Source organism: Osmerus mordax, chromosome 6, assembly GCF_038355195.1.
Source record: "Osmerus mordax isolate fOsmMor3 chromosome 6, fOsmMor3.pri, whole genome shotgun sequence".
Classification (NCBI taxonomy): domain Eukaryota; kingdom Metazoa; phylum Chordata; class Actinopteri; order Osmeriformes; family Osmeridae; genus Osmerus; species Osmerus mordax.
In genome coordinates this window covers 3,670,654-3,698,116 of record NC_090055.1, presented here as the reverse complement: position 1 = coordinate 3,698,116, position 27,463 = coordinate 3,670,654, and the positions used below count along the sequence as shown (strand labels likewise).

At 43.9% G+C, this 27,463-nt stretch overlaps 2 protein-coding genes across 6 annotated transcripts; both read left to right on the top strand.

Moving 5' to 3' along the window:
- Positions 1 to 2,084: 2,084 nt before the first annotated feature.
- On the top strand, positions 2,085 to 16,764 carry inpp5b (inositol polyphosphate-5-phosphatase B). 5 transcript variants are annotated; one of them, XM_067238411.1, is made up of 22 exons: positions 2,085 to 2,345; positions 2,894 to 2,976; positions 3,364 to 3,393; positions 3,491 to 3,601; positions 4,756 to 4,899; positions 7,985 to 8,063; positions 8,420 to 8,590; positions 9,765 to 9,866; positions 10,154 to 10,268; positions 10,892 to 11,008; positions 11,298 to 11,485; positions 11,752 to 11,863; positions 11,955 to 12,064; positions 12,192 to 12,327; positions 12,502 to 12,612; positions 12,791 to 12,956; positions 13,641 to 13,876; positions 14,897 to 15,007; positions 15,425 to 15,509; positions 15,735 to 15,862; positions 15,950 to 16,061; positions 16,247 to 16,764. In XM_067238411.1, exons 1-22 carry the CDS (start codon positions 2,290 to 2,292, stop codon positions 16,354 to 16,356), a joined length of 2,613 nt encoding a protein of 870 aa, XP_067094512.1. In that variant the 5' UTR covers positions 2,085 to 2,289; the 3' UTR covers positions 16,357 to 16,764. The 5 variants fall into 5 exon arrangements, with proteins under 5 accessions (XP_067094512.1, XP_067094508.1, XP_067094511.1 ...); XM_067238407.1 differs by lacking the exons at positions 2,085 to 2,345; positions 2,894 to 2,976; positions 3,364 to 3,393; positions 3,491 to 3,601 and adding an exon at positions 3,983 to 4,483 and having other exon boundaries at positions 16,247 to 16,760; XM_067238408.1 differs by lacking the exons at positions 2,085 to 2,345; positions 2,894 to 2,976; positions 3,364 to 3,393; positions 3,491 to 3,601; positions 4,756 to 4,899 and adding an exon at positions 5,553 to 5,590 and having other exon boundaries at positions 16,247 to 16,760.
- A 382-nt stretch (positions 16,765 to 17,146) lies between these two features.
- On the top strand, positions 17,147 to 27,006 carry mtf1 (metal-regulatory transcription factor 1). Its single transcript, XM_067238202.1, has 11 exons — positions 17,147 to 17,205; positions 18,634 to 19,156; positions 21,327 to 21,565; positions 22,762 to 22,893; positions 23,062 to 23,135; positions 24,273 to 24,406; positions 24,693 to 24,770; positions 24,919 to 25,028; positions 25,120 to 25,747; positions 26,154 to 26,223; positions 26,363 to 27,006. The coding sequence occupies exons 2-11, from the start codon at positions 18,686 to 18,688 to the stop codon at positions 26,863 to 26,865; spliced, it is 2,439 nt and encodes an 812-aa protein (XP_067094303.1). The 5' UTR covers positions 17,147 to 17,205; positions 18,634 to 18,685; the 3' UTR covers positions 26,866 to 27,006.
- Positions 27,007 to 27,463: the final 457 nt, after the last annotated feature.

The window sequence follows — 27,463 nt, the reverse complement described above, 5'->3', positions numbered from 1 at the left end:
TACTTCCTATTCATTGACATTTGCACTGAATTATTAGTTAAGGGAAACTCAGATACCCAATGGAAACATATACAATTATATATTTTAATGTCTAATATTCAATCTAAACGTCTACACTGTGTAAATTGTACAAACTATTACAAATGTATTTGCAATCAGATAAATATAATAAAGCACATCTATGTTGACAAAAGAAGGGTGAAAGAATACCGTCATTATGACAGCATGTAGTTGAAGGTAAAATATACAAGATATCATTGAGGTGTTGCAACTATTAACGTAGAATAAAGATAGGGTAAAAACATGTATCCTTTTTTTTATGTAACCTGTGACATAACAGGTTACGTCCTTTGACTAGAGATAGAATCAGAAGCTCCGATTATTGATGTAATAATATTAAATTATTTCTCCATGGAAACAGAATCACACATGCTCCTTGCACATTTTACTCCAAATACTGATTCATTTTAAAAACGTTTTTAAAGCAATACAGACTTGTGTTAAAATGAGCTTTTCTGCATGGGAAAATCCCCCGTTTGAAGACAAAAGAGAAACAGGTTTGTAGGTTTCTAAACTTTTTCTTTTTTGTCCATTGTGAGTCATTTAGATTACCTTTATTGAGTCAGGTAATGTGCCCTTACTGTATATGCCTTCCCAGATCCTCTAGCTTCTTCAACTTCTGGCTTGTGTTCTAAGTGGAGGCCTGACATGGGTTCATACTCACCATCTCTTGCAACTCAACCTCTGAGCAACTTCATTCTGGCTACACCTGAGGGAGTCAGGTGGCTGAGCGGTGAGGGAGTTGGACTAGTAATCCGAAGGTTGCCAGTTCGATTCCCGGTCATGCCAACTGATGTTGTGTCCTTGGGCAAGGCACCACAGTAAACCTCGGTACCACAGATTTGGGATTGTCTTTCTCTACACACCAATCCCTAGTGAGGATGAGATGGGATGTGAGTTAACTCTCTCCGACTTTTACTCCTCAATATCCAGTGAAAAGGGAATTTGAGAACAACACTGATTCTGACCTCTCTGGTAAGAATGTTAGCGTTAATATGAGTTTTCTTGTCAATCTTAGGCTAATGAAGTCCTGGGGCCATAAGTAGATCTATGTGTCACCTCACATTTCAAAATCCTGTCCTGTTTCATACAGACTGGGGCTCAAGTCAAAGACTGAGGAGCCCAGGACGTGTATTCAGCCCCTGGGGTACACCTGAGAGCTCTCCCCCCACTAGCCGCTCTGACAGTCCCCAGTCCCCAAGAATTTAAATGTAACTGAAATTGATTAAATTGCTCAATCGACTCTGTTTCTTGATCCTTTTATTCATAGGTCAGAGCATAGCACATGCTGCTCCGGACATACTGATGGAGGTTGCCTTCGTTCTTGCAGAGAGAGAAAGAAAGAGAAGAAGAGAGGATGGGACAAACTCCAGCACTCAGCCTCACTCCAGAAGCTGCCCCGCCTCTAAGAGCTTAAGGAGGAGCAAAGAAGTCCAGGACAAGCCTCTGTTTTCAACCCCAACAAGAGCAGGGAGAGCAGAGATGGAGCGGGAGGCTATCCTGACCCAAAGAAAGTTAAGAGATAAGAACTCTGTTTTGGGACTACATGAGGCCTATACTGAATTACCTTTTAACAGGCTTTTCACTGAAGTATTACCTTTTTACACTTTCTATAAACAGTTTAATATAGTGCCATGCATTTCATATGAAATGTTTTCTTGAGTAGGGTTATATATATATATATATATATATATATATATATTGGTTGGGTCTATAAATAAAGAACATATGAACACTGATTATGTTTTGTTATTATTATTATTAATCTTGCTGTACTCCATAATGGACTAAGTGACAGTTTATAATGCCCTTTTCACGTTATTTTCGTATGGACTTCTATGTAGACAATTAACAGGTAAAAAGTGCTTCCAATTGTAAACCCAAAATTTTGATTAGGCCTACATGGTTGCTAATCCGATTGAGATGGTTATCCCTAATGACACCCTAATGGTGACGTCACGTTGAGTAGTCTCCTCAACAAAAATATATCTGCGTGGCAGAACTTCGCTCAAGTTCACCGTGTGTCGAGGAAATGTGCCTCGATCAGAAGAACATCTGGCAAAAAACGGATAATGTCGATATACGGGAAGCTACTTTTACGCGCCAATCCTCGATATAAACTACTTTGTTTTGAGAGCCGTTTTAAGTAGCCTATATGGATGTAGTCTATTTTTGAGATTGTCTTGTATTTAACTTGAAGAGAATTTGCGAGCCTAACGGTTTCCAAGCATGGATCAATCAGTGGCAATACAGGAGACGTTGGAAAAATACGAAAATTGCATCATAGTATCCTTTGTAACACCAAATTGTTTCCGATTTTAGTCGTTTCTCCATGTAGGATTATTAATTGACGCTATCAATCTGACGTTAACTTTCTTTTAAGATCTTAAGAGAAGCTAGCTCCGCTATCGGACACACCATTTGATCTCATTCAATGTAATGTAGCCTAAATCTTTGCAATAATATATTGTTTGTGAACAACGAAAAATAACAAATCAATGCGTAAGATTTTGAAAAGATTTTCTGGGTGGTTCGTTTTTAAGGCTCAAGTCCAATATTTGCAGCGCAACAATTCATCCACGCGATGGCAATGTTGCTGCGATTCTGAATCAAAGAAACAATGTAACTTTGCCTGAGTTAAGGTCGGTTTAGGTAAAGACTGATGTTGAACTGGAGCAAGTGTCTTTCCAGAATGATTGAATCTGAAAAGGATTTGAATAAAGTATAAAAATATGGATACGGCTATTTAGAATACAGTAATCGGAAGGAAATATCTCAGCAACTTTGTGTCCTTACTTATAATATATAGTGCATAATCCTTAATTGTTGTTAACATGCTGTCCAATGTCTTGTCGTTGTTGACAACGTCACCGAAAGCAGACTGCTGGGATTGGTCGAGCATACAAAGGAACATGCGTAAGATTAAATATATTTACATCCTACAAACTCTTATGTTGATGTCACTTTTATTTGTATTATTTTATTTATGTTTCACTGTTGTCCTTCTGCAGTCTTTTTGTTTACACTCATAAAAGAATGGCGATAACAGGTGAAGATGTTATTTTGGATGGCATTATTCCAATCTCCAATTCCTTTGATGTTGTTGAAGGTACACAGACGCATCAATTTCAAATTGTATATTTTTTTGTAACGTAGATGCTCCGTAGAGACTGCTAGACACCCCCCCCCCCTCCCCCACACACAAATCTAAAAGTCATTTTTGAGTAGTTTTTAGCCATAACAATTATACATAGTCGTATGCCATGACTTACCATTTTCTTTACAATGTTCCTTTGTCGTCAGTTTCATCAGCAGATGTGGTTGCAGTTGTGGGTAGGTCCTCCTACTTGAGTCTCTTGCATTCTTTGGCCTTGAGTATTTTTATGGCAATCTTTCAAATAATCAAATCACTATATATGCATGGTTCTAGGTGCCGACAGCAGGGTGATGGTGAGCTATCAGGATGATGAGTTGGAATTGAGACTTCCTTTTGGCTTTCACTCTCGCCTATTCCTCAGTGAGGTAAACAGAGTCCTGAGTGGTAAGATACAGTTCCTAGTTCTATTCAGTGTTCTTATTAGTGTTAGAGGTAAACAGTGCATATCATTAATGGATGATACTTGTAATGTTGTAAGTGGGAGATAAGGACATTCTTCATCTTATAGGGTGATGATGTGAATGTGTGCAAATATTCACTTCTTGCTACCTTAGTTAAAAACCCTTTTTAACGTATAAAGTTTGTTGATTTACCTTACATCTGACAGAACAGAACTACCAGTAAATAAGGTTATTTTCTCCAGCCAGCTGACCTGTTTGTTTTCACAAATCAGATAGTTTAACAGTTGATAATTAATTTGTATCCTTTTAACCTTTGAACAAACATGTAATCATCAGTTATAAAAAAATACACTGACCAGGGATTAAAACAACAACAACAGCAAAAAATATATATAGCCTATAAACTAGTGATCAATGACAGTTGCTTTTCATCATGAATCACTTGTTACTCTAAAAACCACAGAGGAAAGGGGTGGAGCTTGTGAACCTAATGCTCTTGCTGCGTAGACAGTGTATTCGTTCTGCGTTTTTAACTATGCCTGCAACTGGTTGTTGTAATAATGAAACGATTTTTGATTCGCGTAGCACCGTATTGCCCTCAGATTAGTCTTTGATATGATTTTGGTTTGGCCTGTTTATCTGAAAAAAGGATAACCCATTGACGTAGTGAGAAACAAAGCCTACTTTGTCATGGATGTGTAATTCCTGGAATTAACTCATTTGGGCTCGAATATGTTTTAAGTCACTTTGTGTGACACTCTAAGACAAGCGAGGCTTACTTTTATCCTGTGAGGGAAAGCAGTGATGGAGGGTCTTAGTCTGTCAACTGTGGTTGTTAACAGGAAGAATGTGAGGAACGCTCAAGGTAAACACACTTGTAATCTATAATAATGTGTGGTCTGATTATAAGGAACAGAGCAACCACATTGTATCATGAGCTTTAAAAAAAAATAATACATAACCAACACCTGGCTGTGTAGGCTTTGCAAGCACCAGTCAATGCTAACCATGCTAATGTGAAAGTTAAACTGCCTCTCCAAATGTAGGTTATTGTTAGATACAAGTAATAATTTAAATGTTTTTGCCTTGGTTTAACAATATTTGCTTTTTGTTCTTTTCCCCATGAATGTATCTAAGATGTGTGTAAGTCCCCTTCAGAAGAACCTTCGTTTGAATGGCTCCACAAGTACCGTAAAGCCACCAGAGGCAAAGGTGTCATGAAAGAGGCCCTCGCTCCCATAGGAGCAAAACTGTCAAAGATGAGCCAGCAAAAGAAAACAGGTCAGTCCCGTTCATATCTCAATCACACAGCATAGTGATCCTATCCAAACAGAAACTATACCCAGTGTAACTTAAGGGAAATGTCAAATGAAAATGTTTGCATTGTTCGTTGCTTTGGTAAAGTGATATTATATATATATAGCTCTACTGCTGTTTATCTTTTAACTTCTAGATGTCATTGGATAGGCTCATGATGGAATTGTTGTGGTGGTAAGCAAGAGTACTTGTGCTTATAAAGATAAATACCATGTTCAGTGGAGTGCCAGTCCCAACACTTGTTGTAGTGAGATGAACTGCAGTTTGAGATATGGATAAGATTAAGGAGTTTGAGGTTTATTTATGTTGATAGAAAACATAAATTAGGCATAGGTAACTAGTGTAAAATACTGTCAGTGGCTGGTTTCACCTTTTCCATTTGACTGTTAAATGGATTTAAAAAACACAAGTAATAACAGAGATTCAATGAGATTTGTAGGCTAGTGTATAACATAATTGCCATTACACCATCTTCCATTCTATTTGCAAGTTTTCACGGTTGATTGCTTTGGCCTGCTGTGCTGCGGGACCCGTCACGGTGCTAGGAAAAGAAAAAAAGCTTCACATTCCTAGCATGAACAGGTCTTTGGACATTGCACTGCACATAATGTGTGGGAGCAGTGCAAGGAAATGTCGAGGGTGATCAGAGAGCCTGGTATGTGGAAATATATCCTTCCGATTGTGTAGCATTCAATTTCTGTTAGCTAGCCACGTTACATTGGCTATTGCGGTCGACTTAAACTTGACTCGATCTCGTTGCTCAACTTTCATTATGTAGCTAGACTAACGTTTTAGAATTATTCTTGCGTGAGCAATGCTAGCTAGTAGCATACACAACACAGCCTTCTTCTGTCTTTGTTTTGGCACCTTTGACTGGCAAACCATCTTGCATTGTGCAAAATCATGAATGCATCTAGCCGGCTAGTGCTAGCTAGCCAACTAATGTGTTACTTAATTAAAATAAGCAAAGCTAGCATGAGAGGTAGAGCTTTAAGTTATTTGGAACTTGTAGGCAGATAGCTAAGGATGTAAATTAGCTAGCTAGCGAGCCAGTTATCATGTTGCCATCTTCCTTCTGAAGTTATGGACTGTTGGACTAGCTTGCCTGCAATCTCTCTTTATTGCCAGCATCAATGTGATAACTATGCGTTAGTATTTGAAAGTCTACCAGCTAGATTGTAGTACTAGTGGTGATACTTAATGATAGTGCTGTTGTCCACCTGTCATAATTTCGATGCTGCAGTTGACGACTTAACAACAAGCCGACTCTGTGACCTTATCAGCCTTTTAGCAATGAAGGCAAGCTAGTTAGATACAGTAATATTCATACTATGAACTTTGGAACAACTACAGTAAGTGACGTTATACCTAATTATACAGTAATATAAAATGGCACAGACTTGTCCTTTTTTTTCTGTTGTAGATTACTTCGAGGCTAATATCATGTAACCTAGACTAAAGGAGCACTCTAATGCATTGCTTCATGCATGTTATCTTCAGTTGGAAAATACTAATACACCATTCTCACTTAAGTATTGTTCCCTTTGAGGTGAATAGGGTGAATTATTTAGCCAGTCCAGAAGCATGAAGCCTCTGCTGGAATGCAAAATATGCCATAGATGACCAGAAATATGATTTGTGCGCAATAGCCAGTATTCTATCTTTAGATAGTGGAATACATGCTTATAAACATGTGTTTTTGAAAAGGTTTGACATTTCACAAAAGTACAACCACTATATTTTTTGGGCACCTGTTGTCGTGGAAATACAGACTTGCTCTACAAGCTTTCACTGATCTCTAGTTAGACTACCAACAAGAATGTGATTTAGCATGGGGTTATTTACTCAATACACAGAGGCATCTCACAGCACCCTGGGAGTTTCCATGTCATACTGGGTGTAGTCAATGTTTCCATTTCCTGTGCTCCCGTAGCGCTCTACACCCCCTCCCACATCTATGCACACACTTCCATTCCCCCTCTTGATACAGTTTAGCCTACTCAAAATAGTTTATCTGGACACTGTGTGACCTCACAGTTGGTTGTTCTAAGACAAGTTACTTCATTTCCTATTCTGAAATGTGGTACTTAAATAAACTTCCCTGTAAATGTTGATACTCCTCTGTCCTATTAGGTCAGATCAAGTAGACCTATGAGTAAGGAAAAAATCTGTATCGTCATCACATGTAGGTTTACATTCTTCTGTAATATTTCAACCGCTTCCTCTTGCAAGTCATTGTTAAAAAAGATGGATAGAAGACCTGAAAGAGATTACCTCAACATCGTACATTACTGGTAAAACATTAGTCATGATGTGAATAGAAATACTTCACAGGATTAGGCCTATACGCTTGAGTAAAATGATTTGGTCTGTACTGTACTTGTAGGCAGATAGCTAAGGATGTAAATTAGCTAGCTAGCGAGCCAGCTATCATGTTGCCATCTTCCTTCTGAAGTTATGGACTGTTGGACTAGCTTGCCTGCAATCTCTTTTTAATCTCTCTTTACTGTTCTTAGACTTCATGCATACTCCTTGAGTTTGTGCAGCAGAGGGATATAGATTAGCTAATGTGCAGAATTTCTTGACAAACCAGAAAACATACACTTTCTTGAAAACAATTTCCTCCACGATATTTCTGGTTAGGCCTACACTTATAGTAACAGATGGCCAAGTAGCACAAGTAGTGGGTTACATTGTCTGAGGGTGAGATTCATTTAGACATTTTAGATGATTAGTAGATCTTCTATTTCAGCCAGATCTACATTATGGGGATTGTGAAGTGTTCCGCGAGTAACATCAGTATATAATCATGCCCTGAACTGACCTTATTATTGACTGGCTCATTGATTCTTCCTTCCGCATAGCCAGAAGCTTGCGGATTAGTGCTGGCACCATCTTTGTGTGCACTTCATTAGAAGAGATGGTCTCTTTAATTACTCTCTCAATGTCTTGCTCCTGCACTTTCCCTTCTCTCTCTCTCGCTCTCTCGCTCTCTTGTGCTCTCTTCCTCCTTCCCTTTTCTCTCTAATATTCTCTCTTTTGGCCACAGACAGGAGGTTACCTGTAAGAGAGGACCAGAGGAGCAACAGGGAAGAGGAGCAGCATAGAGTGGATTCAAGCCCAGAGAGGTGAGCATCTTGCACCATACTATATTTTGGGGTATGGGATGGGGCAAGATGCTCACCTCAAAAGAACTTTAACCTCTGCCTCCAACTCCGGCATTTACACTAGAGATGACATTTGAAGCGGTATATTTTATGCAATTGAAACATATATTACTGTACCTAGTACTGTACGGGACAGGGGCGGTGTTGTTAGCTATTGGATAACGACTGCAATCGTAAATCCATCCAGTCAGGCTATGCTTTCAAACTCAAACCCAATAGGGCCTGCCCGATGACATATTTCTATTTTTGTCCATCCCCCCCCGTCGTCGTCGTCGTGGTTCCCAACCCTCACCCTCCTCCCCTGGTGTGGCCAACAGCCAGGGCAAAGCAGCGCGCGAGGACAGGGATGACATGGTGCGCTCCTCCAGTCACACCCCGTCCAACAAAGCCCAGATGCTGGCCATGCCCCAGTTTGGCCTGAGAGACAACCTCATCAGGTGTGAGCTACTGAAGAACGAGGACCAATACACCTACCTGGAGAACTACAGGTGAGTTTGTCCATACCGGGAGCCTGGCAAACCTGGGTATCTTGTATTATATTGTGGCTTACAGAGAAAAACTATCTGTTTTAAACATTTCAAATGGCAACTTCTGCTTCAGTATTGTGTGTTCAAGAACAGTCTTTATGATGCAACACTTTAACGCCTAACATTAACCACAGTTTGGCATGCTTCACACCCAAAGCCGGATATAGATAAATAGGTGTTATTTGCAGGCCAGACTGACAGACGTTGAAATGGCGAGTTTTTTCTTCTGTATGTTGTGTTTGAGATCCTGTTCCACTGTCTCACTTGAGACTGCATCCACAACATTTTGATATTGCACTTTTTGACATGTATTGCTGCATTACTATGTAATAGTTGTTGAGATGTGATTGTTGCACTGTAGCAGAGAGATTATTATTCACCATGCCTGGTAGCAGAGATGTGGTTACTTTGCACTGCACCCGGAAATCATAGATTGTTCCTTGAATAACCACAAAAAACTGTTATTTCTGTATTATTCATGAACACAAAGGAAGGTTTCAGAACAAAAGTGTCTAGTGAATATAAGACAAAGCTGAAACTGCTCAGGAGAGTTAAGAAACCCAAACAGGCTCATAGGAAACCTCCCCTCTAGGATTTACAATTGATCCTAATGTTCATGATATTTGGTTCCTTAACATCGAGAAAAAAACGAATTGATATTAAAGGTTATAAGAAACAAAACAAACATAAATGCATGGCACATGAAATGTATACTGTTAGATGTAATGTACATGTAATTCATGACACATTAATTGTATATTAAAATAAGTCTATATTACATTGTATAATACTGTTAGAATTATGCACTCCTGATCCTTGAAAGAAAAAACACACAAAAAAAACTTTCAATGGTCCCCCTGCTGGGCAAGATAGGAACATTGTTTGACTCCTTCACAGAGGGCTCATGCTTTTTACATTTTTGTAAAGTCAGCACACTGCTCTGTTTAGGTCTTACATTCCACTATAACAACAGAGGGCCTTAGCAAAGGTCGTTAGGAGATGTCTCTGCCAAGTACCCTCACAGTAGCAGGATATGTCTGTATTAGGTAGTGCTTGTTCAACAGAAAATATGACTTATGGCTCTCTGTAAATATCTGTCACTTTCTCTCCATTTGTAACCGTCTCTCTGCTGTAGTTTCTTTCTGGGCACATACAATGTCAACGGACAGACACCAAAAGAAAGCCTTCGTCCATGGCTGGGGTCCACCCCCACTCCTCCCGATATGTACTGTGTGGGGTAAGTCACAATCTACCCCTGAGTTGGAAATAATCTCAGACTAGCTAAACCCTGTTTCCGGTGCCCACATCACCGTTGCTTTGATCCAACTCCACGACAGTACTGAATCAAGTCACTGTCTCACTGACCCTTATGGAGAAGCCTTGTCCATGAGAGCTAGCACCAAAACTCTTCTAATTTTCACCGGTGTCAGTTTGCTCCATAGTTTATCCGGCTGGGAAGAAGTCTTGTGAGGAGAGTGTGTGTGTATGTGTGTTCAATGTCTCTTCTGTCTCTTCTGTTTCTAGGTTCCAGGAGTTGGATCTCAGCAAGGAGGCCTTCTTTTTCAACGACACACCCAAGGAGTCTGAGTGGATGAAGGCTGTGATCGAGGGGCTGCACCCAGACGCCAAGTATGCCTTAGTAAGGACCCCTTCTCTGTAACTGTGACCAATCAACTTCATACAGTGCTTGGTTCCCAACATTGTCAAGCCACAGATGGACAGAGATTCCATTAAAGCAGAACCCTGTCTAAGAAACCAGACATAAAAATGTTGAAAGGCATTTCCTTGTTTGGTGGAAGCTTGTTTGTACCACATGTGGTTCCCTTTCTGTATGACTTTCATCTTGTTTTTTCCCCTAAAAACGCTGACTACAGACTGCTTCCTCTGTTCCTGGTAATATCAAGCACTCTTTGAAACCCTTTCTCTGAAGCTGGATGAGAAGTTATTTTTCTTTCTCTGACTGACTCACAATTACACTCGTGGAAGCTCTTTCATGGCCATGGCATAGCTCAGGTCTGAAATGAATTGGCATCATAACTGTGTTGTCATAGGTCTTATAATGTAGGTAAATACCTTTGGCAATACAGCTTGTGAATCCATTCAGCTGTTAATATTGCATTCGTGTTGACTGATTTCCATCCCCCTGTAAAGGTCCACCTGAATGCTGATATAATACTTTATATTGGATTAGTGTATTGCTGTTTGTATGGCCAGTGTTTATGGGTGTCTGAGCTGTGTGTGACCTACCTCTGTGTACTACAGATCAAGCTGGTGCGTCTGGTGGGCATCATGATGCTGTTCTACGTGAAGAAGGAGCACGCAGAGTTCATCTCTGAGCTGGAGGCAGAGACCGTGGGCACGGGCATCATGGGAAGAATGGTGGGTCTCCTGCCTCTGCAGATCACAGGAGCCGTGTAAATAACAAGACAAAACATTCTTCTCCTCCCTGTCGTAGCCGGATCTCTATTTGTAGGTTTTCAATTAGGCCCCGTTTTAGTTCTAGTAGTCTGCCACCATGGCCTTGTAGAAAAGTCATCCCCTAGTTGTCCTGGAAGTTAAAAACACAAGACCGGACCTCCCTTCTTTTCTCTTCTCTCCCTCGCAAGGTGTAAAACATGAAGTCTTACTCACTCTTTCTCACACTCTCTCTCTCTTCCCTTCCTCCCAGGGCAACAAAGGCGCCGTGGCCATCCGTTTCCGGTTCCACAACTCGGACATCTGCGTGGTCAACTCCCACCTGGCGGCCCACGCTGAAGAGTACGAGAGGCGCAACCAGGACTATAGGGACATCTGCAGCCGGCTCCAGTTCCACCAGCTCAACCCCAGCCTGCCCCCTCTCCCTATCATGAAGCACAGGTAGGAGACCGCAGCTGCTGGCCCAAGACCAGTCAAACCACTCACGATTCAGGTGGCTCCTGCCCAATGAGATACATATGGTTTGGGGGGAAAAATTAGAGCCCACTACACCTTTTTCTTTCCTTTTCCAAAAAAAGTTGAAAAGGACAATTTTGAGTGAGGAACAGAGGGGTAACATTTTAGAGGCCACTGCAAATTTTACCCTTCTGTTCTTTTTAAAAAGGAAAGGAAAAAGGTGCAGTGGTCACAATGTGGGTATTTTGCAGTGTCATCTTCTGGCTGGGGGACCTCAACTACAGGATAAACGATCTTGACCTTGAAAATGTTAAAGATTTGATCTCCAAGAAGGACTTGAAGACGCTGTATGATTACGACCAGGTAATGGACGTTTTGGACGTGCTGTTGTTTTATTGCTGCCCGGACTGTTCAGTGTGAGCGCTAGTGCTTAAAGTCAGTCTGTGGTTTTCAGCTGAAAAGACAGATCGAAGAGGACGCCGTGTTTGTGGGTTTTACAGAAGGAGAGATTGATTTTCAGCCCACATACAAATACGACACAGGCACTGACCAATGGGACACCAGGTAACCGCAAAGCTTACCTGCTATACCTTTTGTGTTGTAGGCGCAGAGTCATTAAGGAACGGCATTAAAGCTTGCCCTTGTTGTGGCTTGTTTTCGAGGTTTTAATGAATCGCTCTCACTTCCTTAGCGAGAAGTGTCGTGCTCCGGCGTGGTGTGACCGGATTCTGTGGCGTGGGAAAAACATCCGTCAGTTGCACTACGAAAGTCACATGGCCTTGAAGACCAGCGACCACAAACCTGTCAGCTCGCTGCTGGAGATAGGGGTAACAGTATTTTCTTTTGCAATGTATTTTTGTCGGCCCCATTATGGGTCTGTCTTACTTTCTCTCTTCGCTAGGTCCGTGTCTCATCCTTTAAATCATTTCTTGTCCCCTTACGCTTTGACCCTGTACAACCCACCATGACCCACTCGATGTTTCTGTCCCCGTTGCTCACAGATCAAGGTGGTGAATGACGAGGCCTATAAGAAGACCTTTGAGGAGATCGTGCGCTCCATAGACAAGATGGAGAACGACTGTATTCCGTCCGTGACCTTGTCCAAACGAGAGGTGAGGCGTCGTGCGATACTAACTTGATTTAGATGTACAGACACCGTAAAGCAATTGTTTCTGTGCCTCTCTTACATACGACGATGTCCCTCATAGGTCTTCTCAGTTGAGAGAAAGAGGTTGTCCGAGATTGGCTGTTAATAGACCCTAGCCCTTGTCTCTCTCGATGTCCCCTCAGTTTCACTTCAAGGACGTGAAGTTCATGCAGCACCAGGCGGAGACGTTGACCCTCCACAACGATGGGCAGGTCCCGTGCCAGTTTGAGTTCATCCAGAAGCCGGATGAGCCCACCTATTGCAAACCCTGGCTGACCGCCAACCCGTCCAAAGGGTTCATTGCTCAGGGTGAGACCATACTGCTGAGGTGTATGGGAGTCAGGTGGCTGAGCGGTGAGGGAATCGGGCTAGTAATCCGAAGGTTGCCAGTTCGATTCCCGGTCATGCAAACTTACGTTGTGCCTTCGGGCAAGGCACTTCACCCTACTTGCCTCGGGGGGAATGTCCCTGTACTTACTGTAAGTCGCTCTGGATAAGAGCGTCTGCTAAATGACTAAATGTAAATGTATGGATTAGGGCATCCAGAATCAGAATGGGATTTAATCGGCATGAAAGTTTGGGGGGGGCGTTGGGAGGAGCGGGGCGCCCCCCTAATATAATGGTAGGGGAAACACTGTATTATAACTCTCCATGCAGAGGGAAGGATTGGGTTGAGTTTGTCTCGCAAGACAGCAGTGAATGGCGAAGAAGCTCTTAATAATGAGATCTCAAAGCTCTGGAAAGAGTAAGTTACTAATTATCAGGGGGACATGCCTTTATGCTGCTTACTTCCCAATGTTGTGTCTTGCTGAGGCAATTCATGAAAGAGTTCCTACCATATAATACAATCCTGTCGCAGATGAATGATGTAACTTGCACAGCTGCATGGACATCGAGCTGTTACCTTCACATGCTTGCAGAACAACAAATAGCGCGTGGGTCATCGAACTTGCACACTCAGGGGGCCTTTAAAAGTCTCTCCTCTCGTGCCAGGTGGAAACGTAGATATCGACCTGGAGGTGTTTGTCAACCGCTCCACGGCTCCAGAACTGAATTCGGGCCTGCAGCAGATCGAGGACATCCTGGTCCTACACCTGGAGAGGGGCAAGGACTACTTCCTCTCCGTGACGGGCAACTACCTGCCCAGCTGCTACGGCACCTCCATCCGGATGCTGTGCCAGCTGAGGGAACCTATCCAGGACATGCCCCTGGAGATCATCCGTGAGCTGGTGAGTTCAGGTTCCAGGTGCAAAACAACTAGCAACACACACACACACAACTGGGGCTTTGATATGTGACTTCCACTCTTCAGGGTTATTTGTTATGTCATGACAGTCTTGTCCTTGTTATTTGGGGAGGCTGATTAGAGTGTCCTGGTGTACTAGAAGTATAACGAGTTTTGAGGTACAAAACCATTGACGTTGGACATGCAAAAAAGGCTAGTAGGGATTTAGGTGATTTTCACTGTGTTAAACCTAATTATTTTGGTTTTTCTCTGTGGAAATGTACTACAAGTCTAGGGTACACTCTGTACCTCCTATCTGATGTCAGTTCATTAATGTAATAACCATCATAGACAGTTAGTTGGACATGGTGGTTTTACTTCAAAATACAGTGTAGATTAAAAAAATCTTTGCAAGAAAAAAAAAATGTATCAGGGAAAGTTCTAATGGCTTTGCTGCATGTTTTTTTTTTAAGTCCAACATTTGCTAAATAGAGTTAAAGGGGAATCTTCTTGTTTTATGGAAATCTGTTTTTGTGGTGAACAAGCGTTTTCAGTGTCCTGATCCAAGATGGCTATAGGTGGTTGAAGAGGGATATGTCGCATTTGAAATTTGGCTGCTGGCAGAGAACCTACTGTTACCAGGGAGAGCCTCCAATGGTGCATTAGACTTGCAAAACAGCAGGATGTTGTTAGATGAATCAGCATGCTCTCTGTGAGGCTTGGCTTTTGTGTTTTTAATCAGTGTTTAATTATTCAGCCTGAAACGGTGTGACACAAGACCTGAAAGTCTTCAGAATAAAACAATTATTATAGTTGGTTCTTTTATCATTTTAGCTCTTTCTCATTTTCTCTAACTTGTTTACTTAATACCTTAATACCTTACTAAATGTAAATGTAATACCCAACCAAAATGGTTTCCACATACATTGTATTTTATGTTAGATTTGAAATAAAAGTACAATTTTAAATGTATTTGTATGTTTTCAGTTTTTCATGTCCTTCTGTTTTCTTTTCTTAACTTCAGACGGAACTATCTGAAGGTGAGACCAGAGCTGAGAGCACAGACAAGCCTCTTGACATCCCTAAAGAGATCTGGATGATGGTGGACCACCTGTTCCGCAACGCCAGCAAACAGGTCAGGACTTTTATTTTTAATCTGCTTCTGATCACTACACCCTTCTTCCTCATGGATTCTTTTCCCAGTTTCCCAGAAAAGAAGTTAGTGTCCCAGTAATATTTATGACCCGACGCTGAATTGTTAAACTTTTGGCCCTCTTGCTGGTTGTAAGGCTTTCTTGCCTTTCAAGGACTAACCTATTGGTTGGCTTCTCCATGGGCAACTAAAGAGAGTGAACATTCTGAATGCTTTGAAAATAATTGTTTTGGTGATTTATGGATGAGAAGCAACACAGAGTTGTGCCAGAAAGGTTTGTGGAATTGTATTAATACATGAGTATTGTGTATTAATACTCATGTATCAAATGTACTCACAGTTGTGAATTTTGGATGGTTAATTACCTACTTAATTAATGTGATTTGTTTAATTTCATAGGAGGATATATTTCAGCAACCTGGGCTCCGAAGTGAATTTCAAGAGATAAGGGATTGCCTTGACACAGGAATGCCAGACTCGCTTCGTATCCTTAAAAACTGTAAAACTTTGCCGATTTGGGGGTGGGGGGGGCTTCATTGCAAACTCATATTGTACCGTCTTGAACCTGCTTGGTTATAGGCACCAGAAAATTACTCAATTATTCAATAATTCCCCCCACATGGTGGAGCCAGTCTCAACAACTTGAGGATAAATTGCATGAGTAAGATACCAACATTAGTTTTTTGCCCTTGACACTGTGGACTCCTAGCTGGTAGTAACCACTCAGTGGCAGAAGCATTGCTCCTCTTCCTCGATGCTCTCCCTGAACCTGTGATCCCCTACTCCCTCTACCAGCAATGCCTGGAGTGTTGCTCCAACACAAGCCAATGTAAAAAGGTAAGTCTAGAAAGTTCTGTGAACATGTGTATGTTTATTACTGGTTTTGACTCTTCTGGCTTTCTGTCTCTCTACCTCTGTCCGCAGGTTATTTCCATGCTACCTCAGTGCCATAAAAACGTGTTCAACTATCTAGCGGCATTTCTACGCGAGTTGTTAAAAAATGCTATACACAATCGACTGAATGTCAACATTTTGGGTAATCAAAAACAATTTGCTGTCGTTCATCTTAAATGTTTTGAAAGTTAACAAGGAGGGACCAAAGTATTTCAGTAAACAGTCTATATTTAATATTTTCCTTATGGGTTAGGGTTATGCTTATGCTTAGGGTTAGGCTTATGGTGATGTTGCATGTTCCTGACATTATGCCCTGTTTCACCACAGTTCCCATTTTTGCTGCTTTGCTACTGAGGTCGACGACAAAACAAGATCTTGCTGAGAAACGGAAGACTCAGGAGTTCTACCATCATTTCCTGCTCCAGGACCTCTCCTGAATAGCGCACGGATCCTTTCACTTATTTCACTTAGTGTACAGCTCAGTATTTGTCATAGTTTGTAATAATTTCATAAATTAAGTAGTTGTTTGTAAGTAATAGTCTAATTATGTTCTCTGATTTAAAAACCTTTTTTTTACAGTAATGTTTCAACGTAAGATATCATTACACAGCTGTTACTGTGTAATGATGAGCAGCTGTAGAAAGATTTTAATGTATGTAAAGTTACTAGTTATTTAAAGAGATGATTTGTATTTTGCCGTTTATGATGTCAAAACAACAAATTGTTTTTTATATATATATGTATATATAAAGTCCTGTTTCAAGGAATGTGATCAGTTGGATTCATTTTTTGTTGTATAGGTCATTAGATGTAGTCTCACTACAAGCTTGTCAATGGATGGATGGTTCAGTACTAAAAAATACTGTGTACTTCCTCGCATTACTTAACCTTTTTTATATAAGGAGATCACTTTTCTTAACCGTTCTAATTCACACACACCATGTAACACAGGAGAACATGGTTGTGATAAGTTTCCACTCTACATAATTAATAATTTACATGTGCTTGAAAAGCACATTTATTCACATTTCAATAAAGCACATCTGCTTGACCAGAGGTACAGATTACTCATGTGGGATGATACGACAACCGATGCCATATACTACTCGATATATAAACATTTAAGAGTGTATAACAATGTGTAGCTGTATTTCCCACAATTCACCACGTTAACTGGGAGGCTGGAATATGACGTTTATATTTAATCATGGTACCGCTAGGGAGGGGATGGGAAGAAAGTGCTAGCAACCCTAAACATAAAGTCTAACGACGTTTTCTCTGCCCTGGTAAATATATTCTTGTATTTGTTATTGGCATTGTGAGTTTGTTGTGACAACTTGTTTAAATCGACGGAATCAAACTTTTCTGGTTCGTCGCGAGATTTGTCATGGTCCCAGCAGTTGACTTGCTAGCTAGCTACATTAGCTCGCGCTAGCTGTAGCTTGATAGCTGCTTGGTCTAACTAGATAGCTAGCAAACTGATTGTCTGATAAAGACTTACCATTTGTTTTCTGTTCAGATAGCTACCCAGTTGGTGTTACTTTCGTTGGGTAACGTGTAGTTCTATTGACAAAGCAATATACATGTAACGATTTTACAAGATCCGTGCAAATTAGGCTACAGCCAAGCCAGCAAGTAGCGAGTCAAGCAGACTGCACAGGACAGGATATAATGCAATGGATTGCCTGTTTGCAAGCTTCCACTCAAAACGCAACCCATCATTTAATGCATTCTTGCTGTAGGAGCATTGATGTGTTAAAAACAATTGTTTTACATGCCGTCAGATAGCAAGGTTTTCGTACAACGTAATGCCAGCTAATATAACGTTATAGCCATAGAGCTAACCATTAGCTACAGCTGGGGAGCATCCTTCTACCTAGCTAGTCTCAATGGCCAAGCATTTGGCATGTTTGCCAGTTTGTTTGACATGTTTGTCAGCTAGTTACTGTGTCTTGTAGCTAGTTAATTCAGTACAAACGACAAACATCGACTAAATTGATTTGCTACACTAGAAGAACCTTGTCTCATAAAGTAAATTAACTTCATCAGCAAGGTTACTATACCAGCTAACCACAGGGGTCTCGTGACTATCGGAAATCAGAAAGTTCTAGATCTCCCATTTTGGCTACCGTGCTTCTGTTTGTAGAAAGTAGGCCACTTCCATATACTACCATATTGGTGAATTAAAAGTATATCTTGTCAGCTGTTAATCGAGTTCTCACTGCGGTAGCTGGATTTTTTTTTGAAGAAAAGGCTGAACTGTCATTAAACGGTAGTCTAATCGCAACACCTTGGATTGCCTAGCATACACAAAACACAAACAGAACACGCCAATTGTAGCTAGCTACATGTTAGGTATGATCAAAGGGTATTGTGGTCCACTGACATTTGCGCAGTCATGTTGGTGGCTATCTTCACAATCAAATTACCATGTGTTTGTGTTTAGTAGCCAAGGTGCGTTTTGTATCAGTTTCCTAGCAATGCTCTTAGGTTGCTAAAATGATCAGCAAACTATAATTGTTCAAATAAAACTAGTCAGCTTTTCTGTAGGGAGTTTCTATGTTTATCATTAACATTTTTCTATAAGTAGTAATGAAAGCAGAATTTGTGATTTCAATGTTGTGTTCAATGTCAGAAATGGACCCGTTTTTAGCAATGGCAAATATTGTATACATCAAATATAAATATATATCTGTAATATTTGTTTCATGCAGGTATAGCAAGTGTGCCGTCCTCCGCGGCCAGGCGAGAGAGGCGGCCAGGACCATGAGCGAGAATGGCCCTCACACAGAGGCGCCCATGTACCTCACGGTGGAGGTGGACCAGCTTCCGCGGGACGAGGACGAAGACGAGGAGCAGATGGCCCACTACGGCAAAGAGGACGACCTGATGCCCAACCGGCCCTCCTCTTCCTCCTCGGGCCGCGTGTACGACCGCACCACAGTGCTCATCGAGCAGGACCCCATTCGATTGGACGAGGAAGGCGAGGAGTACATCCACTGCGGCGGGGACGATGACGGGGTCACCTTCCTCACCGAGGGGGAGGGTGACGAGGAGGAGGGCTCCCTGGCCTACATGACGGACCCTGACGGGATGTCGCAAGGCTATGTGCACCATACCATCTCGCCAGACCAGATCCAGTTCATCATCAACCCCGGGTCCACCCCCATGCCACGGAACATCGAGGGCGCCACCCTCACCCTGCACTCGGAGTGTCCAGAGACCAAGCAAAGAGAGGTAAGTGGGTGCCCATACCTAACAGCAATGTGCTTCCTCTGCAAAACTGTTTTTTTATGTTCCTCCTTCACTTCCTTCTCCCTGGAAGAGCACACAGGAGACTACAGCAGGAGTTCCACTCCATAGCCTGTTGCTGTCGGTTTATTTGCTTTATCATTGGGGCTCTATTGCTGCAGCAATTCCCTTCCAAATTACTGGTTTATGTAAGATCCAAGTTGTCCCCTGCGTCGTTCGCTTCAGGAATTTGACTTGAATGTATTCTTTGTAAATGCGAAGCAACTCTCTGTTGTAGGTCACCAGTTTTCTACTCTCGGAATACAGCACATGACCATTTACTGTGAGGCATGGCTAAACATTGCGTGTTGTTGATGCAGCTGTAGCTGTTTGTTGTCATTGTCCCTATTTGACATAATGTAAATGTGTCGTGAGAACCTGCTGTCTGCCGCGCTGTGTTTATTCTGCTGGAGCTCATCCAGTCTATCCTCATCCTTGGCCCCATCTACCTGACAGCTTGATATCGCAAAGAGAAAACGTATCATCCAGAATTAGATTAACGAAACGTCAGATAGACACCGAGCCAACAATGCAATTCCCAGAATTGTGTCCTGGAGTTCTGGCATTTACTCAACATCAATTCACTTCAAATCTTTTCACTTGTTTCTCCCCCCTAACTTCTGTCCTTTTGCCGCCACGCATGCAACTCTGTAAAAGTCTCTTTGAAAAAAGTCTGAACAGTGTAACTTGTGTATCCATCCCTGCATGCACAATTTGTCTGCATGGCGGAGTGCTCTCTTTTCTCATTGTGTGTGTGTGTGTGAGTCAGTGGCGTGCCGCATCTAGTTACCCTGTGTGATTGAGCTGATGCTGGAGTCACGACGGTGTTGGAGAGGGAGACAATCCTGCGCTAACAAGCAGCGGCGGCCCTCTCACCATCGGCTACACACCGTACAGATCTCTACATTTCTCTCTCGAGCATTGAATATAAAAAGCCAAATCAATCAGCTGCCTATCCCTGAGGTCCTGTTAAGGTTTCTTGCTCAACATTGGTCCCACACTGCTGCAGCGCCTGGACAGCCTTTTAGTACGTATGGTTTTGGGCCCACTGTAATAAAGAAGAGGCTGTTTTATCCATGACCCAAAGAGTTCTAGTCTAGGTGGGCGAGTCAGGTGGCTGAGCGGTAAGGGAGTCGGACTAGTAATCCGAAGGTTGCCAGTTCGATTCCCGGTCATGCCAACTGATGTTGTGTCCTTGGGCAAGGCACTTCACCCTACTTGCCTCGGGGGAATGTCCCTGTACTTACTGTAAGTCGCTCTGGATAAGAGCGTCTGCTAAATGAGTAAATGTAAATGTAGTCTATACGTATGTTATGTCTGCTTGTGGTTTGTATGGTTGAAGTCCAACAAGAAACGCATCTAAAAATAGCTGGATCCAAGCATGGACGGCTTCTAAAATTCCTATCAGGGGGTTACATAAGGTATAGAATCTGTTGGATTATTTATGTAGGAGTGCAGCATTTCCCCAAGGGTCAGGGTCTAAACTAACTTCCCTTTCCAACCCCAGCTTAAAAGAGGAACTGGAAAACGTGTTATGTTGGTAGCCAAGAGAGATTTTCTTTGTCTACCTACCTTCATGGCTGTGCACTGGGATAATGAAGGCGAGCTTGTTTCTATGGGAGATAAAGAGGAGAGATGAAGTCTTTCTTCTATTTTGGCCCAGAGGCATTTTCCCCCCCAGAGAGGAAACAGAAGAACAGGGCAACCACTACTGTGGAGTCGAGCTGAGCTGAACACAGGGAAAGAGAATGGGTTGGATGTGATGTGTGAGGAGTGAGATGGGGGAAGGAAGGGGGGGGGTCGAGTCATCCCAGTCACCAGTTCAAGAGCTGGCGGGTGGCTGAGTCATTGAGTTCAAGCTCTTCCCGAAAGGTCACAGTGATCTCTAGAACAGACAGAGAAAGAGAAAGACTCGTTATATAAAGATGTTAAGCCTCCTTGGATTCCTCTTGTGTGAAACACAGCCTAAACATTTGTTTTTAAAAGCTGTTAACAGCTGGCCGATAAGTATGTGCTTTGCTCTTTCTAAATGAAATGTTTCTCCCCTAATTTTTCTGGGTTGTAAGTGATCCCCCATCTGCTCCCCCCATCCATCCCTTCGTTCTCTCTCTCTCAGGTGAAGCGGTACCAGTGCATGTTTGAGGGCTGCACCAGAACCTACAGCACGGCAGGCAACCTGCGCACGCACCAGAAGACACACAGAGGAGAATACACGTTTGTGTGCAACCAGCAGGGCTGTGGCAAGGCCTTCCTCACCTCCTACAGCCTTAAGATCCACGTGCGCGTCCACACCAAGGAAAAGCCCTTTGAGTGTGACGTGCAGGGCTGCGAGAAGGCCTTCAACACTCTCTACAGGTTAGGCCCGTAAATCATCTATGGCTCCTGTTCTACGGTGAATCCCGCGCGTTGCCGCCAGTATTGAGCAGGCTTCCCTGGGAATGCACTAGAGATTAAGTTAACGGAGCATCTCACATACAAAGTAGTTCGAGTACACCTGCCCTGGTTAGATGTCTGTCATGTGGGACGTGTGAGTTAACTGGAATAATGAGGTGTTCCTGGGAAGTTGGCTTCCGTGAACTGACTGTACGGAAGCTCTGTCTTTTTGATGCAGTGGTCTTTGGATGTTTGACCCAGAGCTTGAACAATAGGCTCCATGCATCCAGCCATCCAGTAGAGGGTAGCCTGTTTGGCTTCCCTCTACTTCCTGTCAGGAGCCATTCATCAGTCTGGCTGGTGTCATGCTGGCCAGCTCCTTTCTTAATCACATTACCCTCTCCTCTTATCATAGCCTCTGCTGCCTGGCCCCTCCCGTAAGGCAGCCGTTGAGGGCACGCGTTCACTGCCTCAAGCGTAGCCTTACGAGATTAGACAGTCGGTTGGTTTCTTGTCTGCCAGGAGGTTGCTGCTTAATCTCAGTGTTTGCTCAAGAACAGACTGGCCCAGTCAGGGATATTCAGACCCTCCTACGCACTAAACGTTTTGTGTTAAATGACGTGACTAGGGACGGAGCAACCAATCAGCATAAGAATCGAACACTGTTCGTTGTAAATTGGATATGGTTGGTTGAAGCACTTGTGATGTCCGATACCGATGGTGATCCAAGATGTGCTACAATGCATGGAATGTCAAGTGGATGCTGCCAATCAATTAGCGTAGCCATGTTAGCGATTATCCCCCTCTTCCAACCCCCCCCCCCTCCCCCTAAAGATTAGTAGCAATTTTTCTTTCCTCTCCACAACAAACATTAGAACGACTAGCGCAGATAACGGTATTGAAATCGACATAGGCCAGGTTGGTGTCTTGTCTTTAGCAGCCCACCAATCGGCAGATTTACATTTAGTCATTTAGCACACGCTCAGGGGACGTTCTCCCCGAGGCAAGTAGGGTGAAGTGCCTTGCCCAAGGACACAACGTCATTTGGTTGGCTTAGCCGGGAATCGAACTAGCAACCTTCTGATTACTAGCCCGATTCCCTAACTGACTCCCTATCTGACTCCCTATGATGGGAGTGATTTCATGATGAGGTTAACGTTCATGTGTCACCGACGCAGACTGAAAGCACACCAGAGACTGCATACGGGGAAGACTTTCAACTGTGAATCGGAAGGATGCACAAAGTACTTTACGACGCTCAGTGACCTGAGGAAGCACATTCGTACACACACTGGGGAGAAACCATTCCGGTAAGTGCAGAGGGGTCACCGGTGTTATATATCCCAATGGTTTCTGCCATTTGAGGGAAGGTGAAAATCAGCTTGTTAGCAAGCGTATACTTCTCCATGTGTTTAGACAGCTAAGCTACTTGATAGCTGTATTTTAATGAACTGTCGCTTCCTGCGATCTCTCCCCAGGTGTGACCATGACGGCTGTGGCAAAGCGTTTGCTGCTAGCCACCACCTAAAGACGCATGTACGGACACACACAGGTATACTGCTCAAAAGCTGACCATACATTACATTTACATTTAGTCATTTAGCAGACGCTCTTATCCAGAGCGACTTACAGTAAGTACAGGGACATTCTCCCTGAAGCAAGTAGGGTGAAGTGCCTTGCCCAAGGACACAACGTCATTCGGCACGGCTGGGAATCGAACTGGCAACCTTCAGATTACTAGCCCGACTCCCTCACCGCTCAGCCACCTTGACTCCCTTGGCTCCCATACGGAAGCCAAATCTCACTTCGGTGTTTCCCATACATCTTCTCGGCTTTTGCGGCCTAGTGAGATTTACCAAAAATATTTCTACACTCATAACTTAAAGGATCTCTAACATGGTGTTTTGCGCCATTGCTTATGCAAAGCATCACTCACTCCCACGTTAAAGTTAGCTAACAATGTTAGCTGTCAGTCTCCTCGCTTATGTAAAGTGCATCCGGCTGCTTGTCAAGTATGTAGCTAGCTACCCACCACAGTCTCTAATGAGAAATCGAAGAGAAACACTGCACCTCTTGAACCAGTTTTTTTTTTTTTTTTTTTTTTTTGCATTGTTCGAAGTCTTTATGCTGGCTTAGCTTTTATGTGAAGATGATCCCATACCACATCGCTCTCCGTCTCATCTCTCCCTTTCCTTTGTCCTTTTCTGTTCTCTCCCATTGTCTCCATCTTTCTTTATTTGTTCGCTCGCTCTCTCTCGCGCTCTCTCTCTCACTCCCCCTCACTCTCTCACTCTGCCTCGCTCTCGCTCACTCACTCTCTGCCTCGCTCACTCTCTCTCCCTCACTCTCTCTCCCCTCACTCTCTCTCCCCCTCACTCTCTCGCTCCCCCTCACTCTCTCTCCACCTCACTCTCTCTCTCTCCCCCTCACTCTCTCTCTCTCCCCCTCACTCTCTCTCTCTCCCCCTCACTCTCTCTCTCTCCCCCTCACTCTCTCTCTCTCCCCCTCACTCTCTCTCTCCCCCTCGCTCTCTCTCTCTCCCCCTCACTCTCTCTCTCTCCCCCTCACTCTGTCTCTCTCCCCCTCACTCTCTCTCTCCCCCTCACTCTCTCTCTCTCCCCCTCACTCTGTCTCTCTCCCCCTCACTCTCTCTCTCCTTCTCATCCTCCCACTCGGCACCCTCCTGTAGGGGAGAAGCCTTTCAACTGTCCCAGCGATGGCTGTGAGAAGACCTTCAGCAGCCAGTACAGTCTGAAGAGTCACATCCGAGGCCACGACAAAGGCCAGCCTTTCAGCGTGACCTTAACCCACCCCCTGTCAGAGGTGAGTCACTGTCAGTTCAGCATAATGTGGATTTGTATCCCCTGGTAAGGAAAGAGGGGAAGACGCTTCTTTGTGCAATACTGAATCTTGGAACTGCGTTCATAAAAACGAATTTAGTGTCCAATTAGTTGTGTTAAATGAAATTGTGATCATATTGGCTATTGAAAGGTTGTCAACCAACCCTTTGATTAGATCTATGTTGGTCTGAGGTTTCTGTTGATGACTGACTATGCTAATGTCTGACTGTGAAGAAATAAATTAGAGCCCATTCATCTCCTAATTACAGGATGCGAATCATTCACTGTGTCTCAGTGATCTAAGCCTCATCTCCACTGATTCAGAGCTACGAGAGAACATCCACAACGTGAGTTTGGGAATCATTCCGATGTACCCCTGTTTGCTTCCTTGCATGAGTGCAAGTCGATGTACTCGAAATATAAATACAGATATTCCAGTTCCACATTGTCCTCAATCTGTGCCATACTAATTCTCTTGTTAATTCTTCCAAACAGTCTCAGAACATGGATCTGAACAGTGTCACCCCCATCAGGATCTTTGAGCTCATGTTTCAGAGTCCAGAACATAGTGAACACAGTCAAGACGATGTTCATCCTCAAGGCAAGTACTTTTCACAACACATTAGCTCAAACTGGAATCGGGGTTACTGTATGGTGTTGATCGTAACTTCTCCCGTTCCCCTTCCTCTTAGAGAGTCTTGTGGAAGTCTTTGGCCTGGACACTCCCACCCAACCTACAGCGAGCGACGGTTCCTCCTTCCCCCTGCCCCCCTGCTCCTCGTCCTCCTCACCCTGCTCCCACACCACCCCGGTCGCGGAGGGCCCCTGCCAGCTCAGCCAGACACCCTCTCAGACCCCGACGCCCATCAGCTCCACAGTCGGCTCCACCCAGCCAGCCCCCTACGTCTCCATAGCCGGCCCGCCGCCTCCAACGCCAGACGTGCCCGACCAAGCCCCGGGGGCCGGCGCCGCCCAGCAGCACTACGTCGCCGTGTCGCCCGCGTTCCTGCAGCCGAAGGGCAAGACTCTGACCGGGCCGTCGGCGGCCCCTGCGGCCGCTGCTCCGGCAGCTCCGACCCTGAGCGCCGCCGTGCCGTGTGCCGCTGCTGTGGCCGCTTCCAACACAGAGGCACCGCCGCCGCCAGCCACGGCTCACAATGTGCCTTTAGCCTCCAACACCAGCCCGGGCCTGACTCCCACCCCCACCACCATTACCATCGGGTCCAGCCAGGGCCTGCTGCCGTCCAGTATCGTCATGTCGGACCAGAACCTGCAGTGGATCCTCAGCAGCGCCGCAAACAGCCAGCAGAACTCGGACACAACGGTATGGGGGGCCCTGGTAGTGGGAATGTGAATGCAGTGTATTGATTTTGAGTATTCTTAAAAGTCAGGTGGAGTCAGGTGGCTGAGCGGTTAGAGAATCGGGCTAGTATTCAGAAGGTCACTGGTTTGATTCCCGACCATGCAAAAATGACGTTGTGTCCTTGGGCAAGGCACTTCACCCTACTTGCCTTGGGGGAGTGTTGGACAGGCCATCGGGTGGAGAAGGGTACTTACTGTAAGTCGCTCTGGATAAGAGCGTCTGCTAAATGACTAAATGTAAATGTAATTCTTCACTTTTGCTAGAAAAGTACTTATCTTTCTTTTTGTATTCTATTCTCTATTCTATTCTCCCAGACTTGGCTTAATGCCTAATGACTGCTAACAATCAATCTGTGTTTTGCATGCAGACTCACCAAGGAGGGACAAAAGTTGAGAAAGTCTTCTTCACCACTGCCATACCTGTGGGAGGAAACCCTGGTGAGTTTACTTGTGTCCAGCCATGGCACATTGTGGAAATGCAATTAAATGTTTCCTTGGGAGCTGAGTAGATTCTAAAATGGAGTCAAAAATTGAATCCCCAAATGTATTAGTTACTTTATAAATGTTGTTGTTCCAGGCAACGCTGTTCAGCAGATCGGCCTCAGTTTGCCAGTCATCATCATCAAACAGGAGGAATCCTGCCAGTGTCAGTGTGCCTGCAGGGACTTAGCGAAAGACAGAAGCTCCAACAACAAGAGCACTAACACAGCCACAGCAGTCATAGCAGCACAGCAACCTCCAGATCCTCCTGCTCCTCCTCTCCCACCTCCTCCTCCCGAGGTTCCTTATCCACCTGTTACCCCTGCCCCGTCACCCCCCTCCTGCTGCCTCCCCCAGTCCCCCTCTCCTGGGGGCGAGATCCTCCCCCAAGGGGAAGCAGAACCGGGCAGCACTCCCTCGTCGACTCAGACGTTCCCCACGGCAGCCATCAACCCTTCTCCCCCCGATGGCCTGTCCAACATGGACGTGTCCGACTTCCTGTCTCTGCAGAGCCCGGAGACGGACGCCAATATCGAGGCTCTGCTGTTAGTGGCTGATGACTTTGCTATGGCTGGCAGCGTGAGCAACACCAACCCCTAGGCAGGAGGGAGGGATCGACGACTTAACCACTGTTCAGCTGAAACCGCTCGTCAGCCTGAACCCACTCCCCCATCACGCACACGTCCTCTTCCTTTTCGTGTGCAGACACTCCCCTCACCAAGTGTTCCATCTCTCTACCTGTAGTGCGTTTTTGTTTGGCCTAGTAGACACATTTCAAAGACTTACAATAGAACTATTCGACTCAGTTGCTGCGGATGGTCGAGGTGCAGTAGTTTTTAGCGATATTGTTAGCATATTGCTAACAACACATATCGATAGCAAATTGAGAATTTCGCATGACTTGGCGCTCTCATTGCCAAGCAGTAAAACAAAACTAGACTTCTTGTCTAATCAAGCACTGTAGTGAACTAGCCAGCATACTATATACCTTTCAACTAGTATGCTTTTGACCAGAATGTACTGCATGTAATGTAAGTCATTTGGTTTTTATCCAGTACCACCAGGAATTGGACGTTGTTGGGCAGTGTTATCTTACTCAAGCAATGTCTATTGACAGCCATTGCATAAAAAGTAATCATGACAAATTTGTCTAGGAAGGTTATTGTATTCCAGAAAATGTGATTTCCTTTGGTTTCAT

What these genes read in the sequence shown, in the direction of transcription:
- inpp5b (XM_067238411.1), top strand. Translation starts at nt 2,290, where the DNA reads ATGGATCAATCAGTGGCAATACAGGAGACGTTGGAAAAATACGAAAAT. An exon ending in AGATGTGGTTGCAGTTGTGG is followed by an intron (nt 3,394 to 3,490) that starts GTAGGTCCTCCT and finishes GCATGGTTCTAG; the next exon opens with GTGCCGACAGCAGGGTGATG. An exon ending in GCTCGCTGCTGGAGATAGGG is followed by an intron (nt 12,328 to 12,501) that starts GTAACAGTATTT and finishes CGTTGCTCACAG; the next exon opens with ATCAAGGTGGTGAATGACGA.
- mtf1 (XM_067238202.1), top strand. Translation starts at nt 18,686, where the DNA reads ATGAGCGAGAATGGCCCTCACACAGAGGCGCCCATGTACCTCACGGTG. An exon ending in CAGAGACCAAGCAAAGAGAG is followed by an intron (nt 19,157 to 21,326) that starts GTAAGTGGGTGC and finishes TCTCTCTCTCAG; the next exon opens with GTGAAGCGGTACCAGTGCAT. An exon ending in GCATGTACGGACACACACAG is followed by an intron (nt 23,136 to 24,272) that starts GTATACTGCTCA and finishes ACCCTCCTGTAG; the next exon opens with GGGAGAAGCCTTTCAACTGT.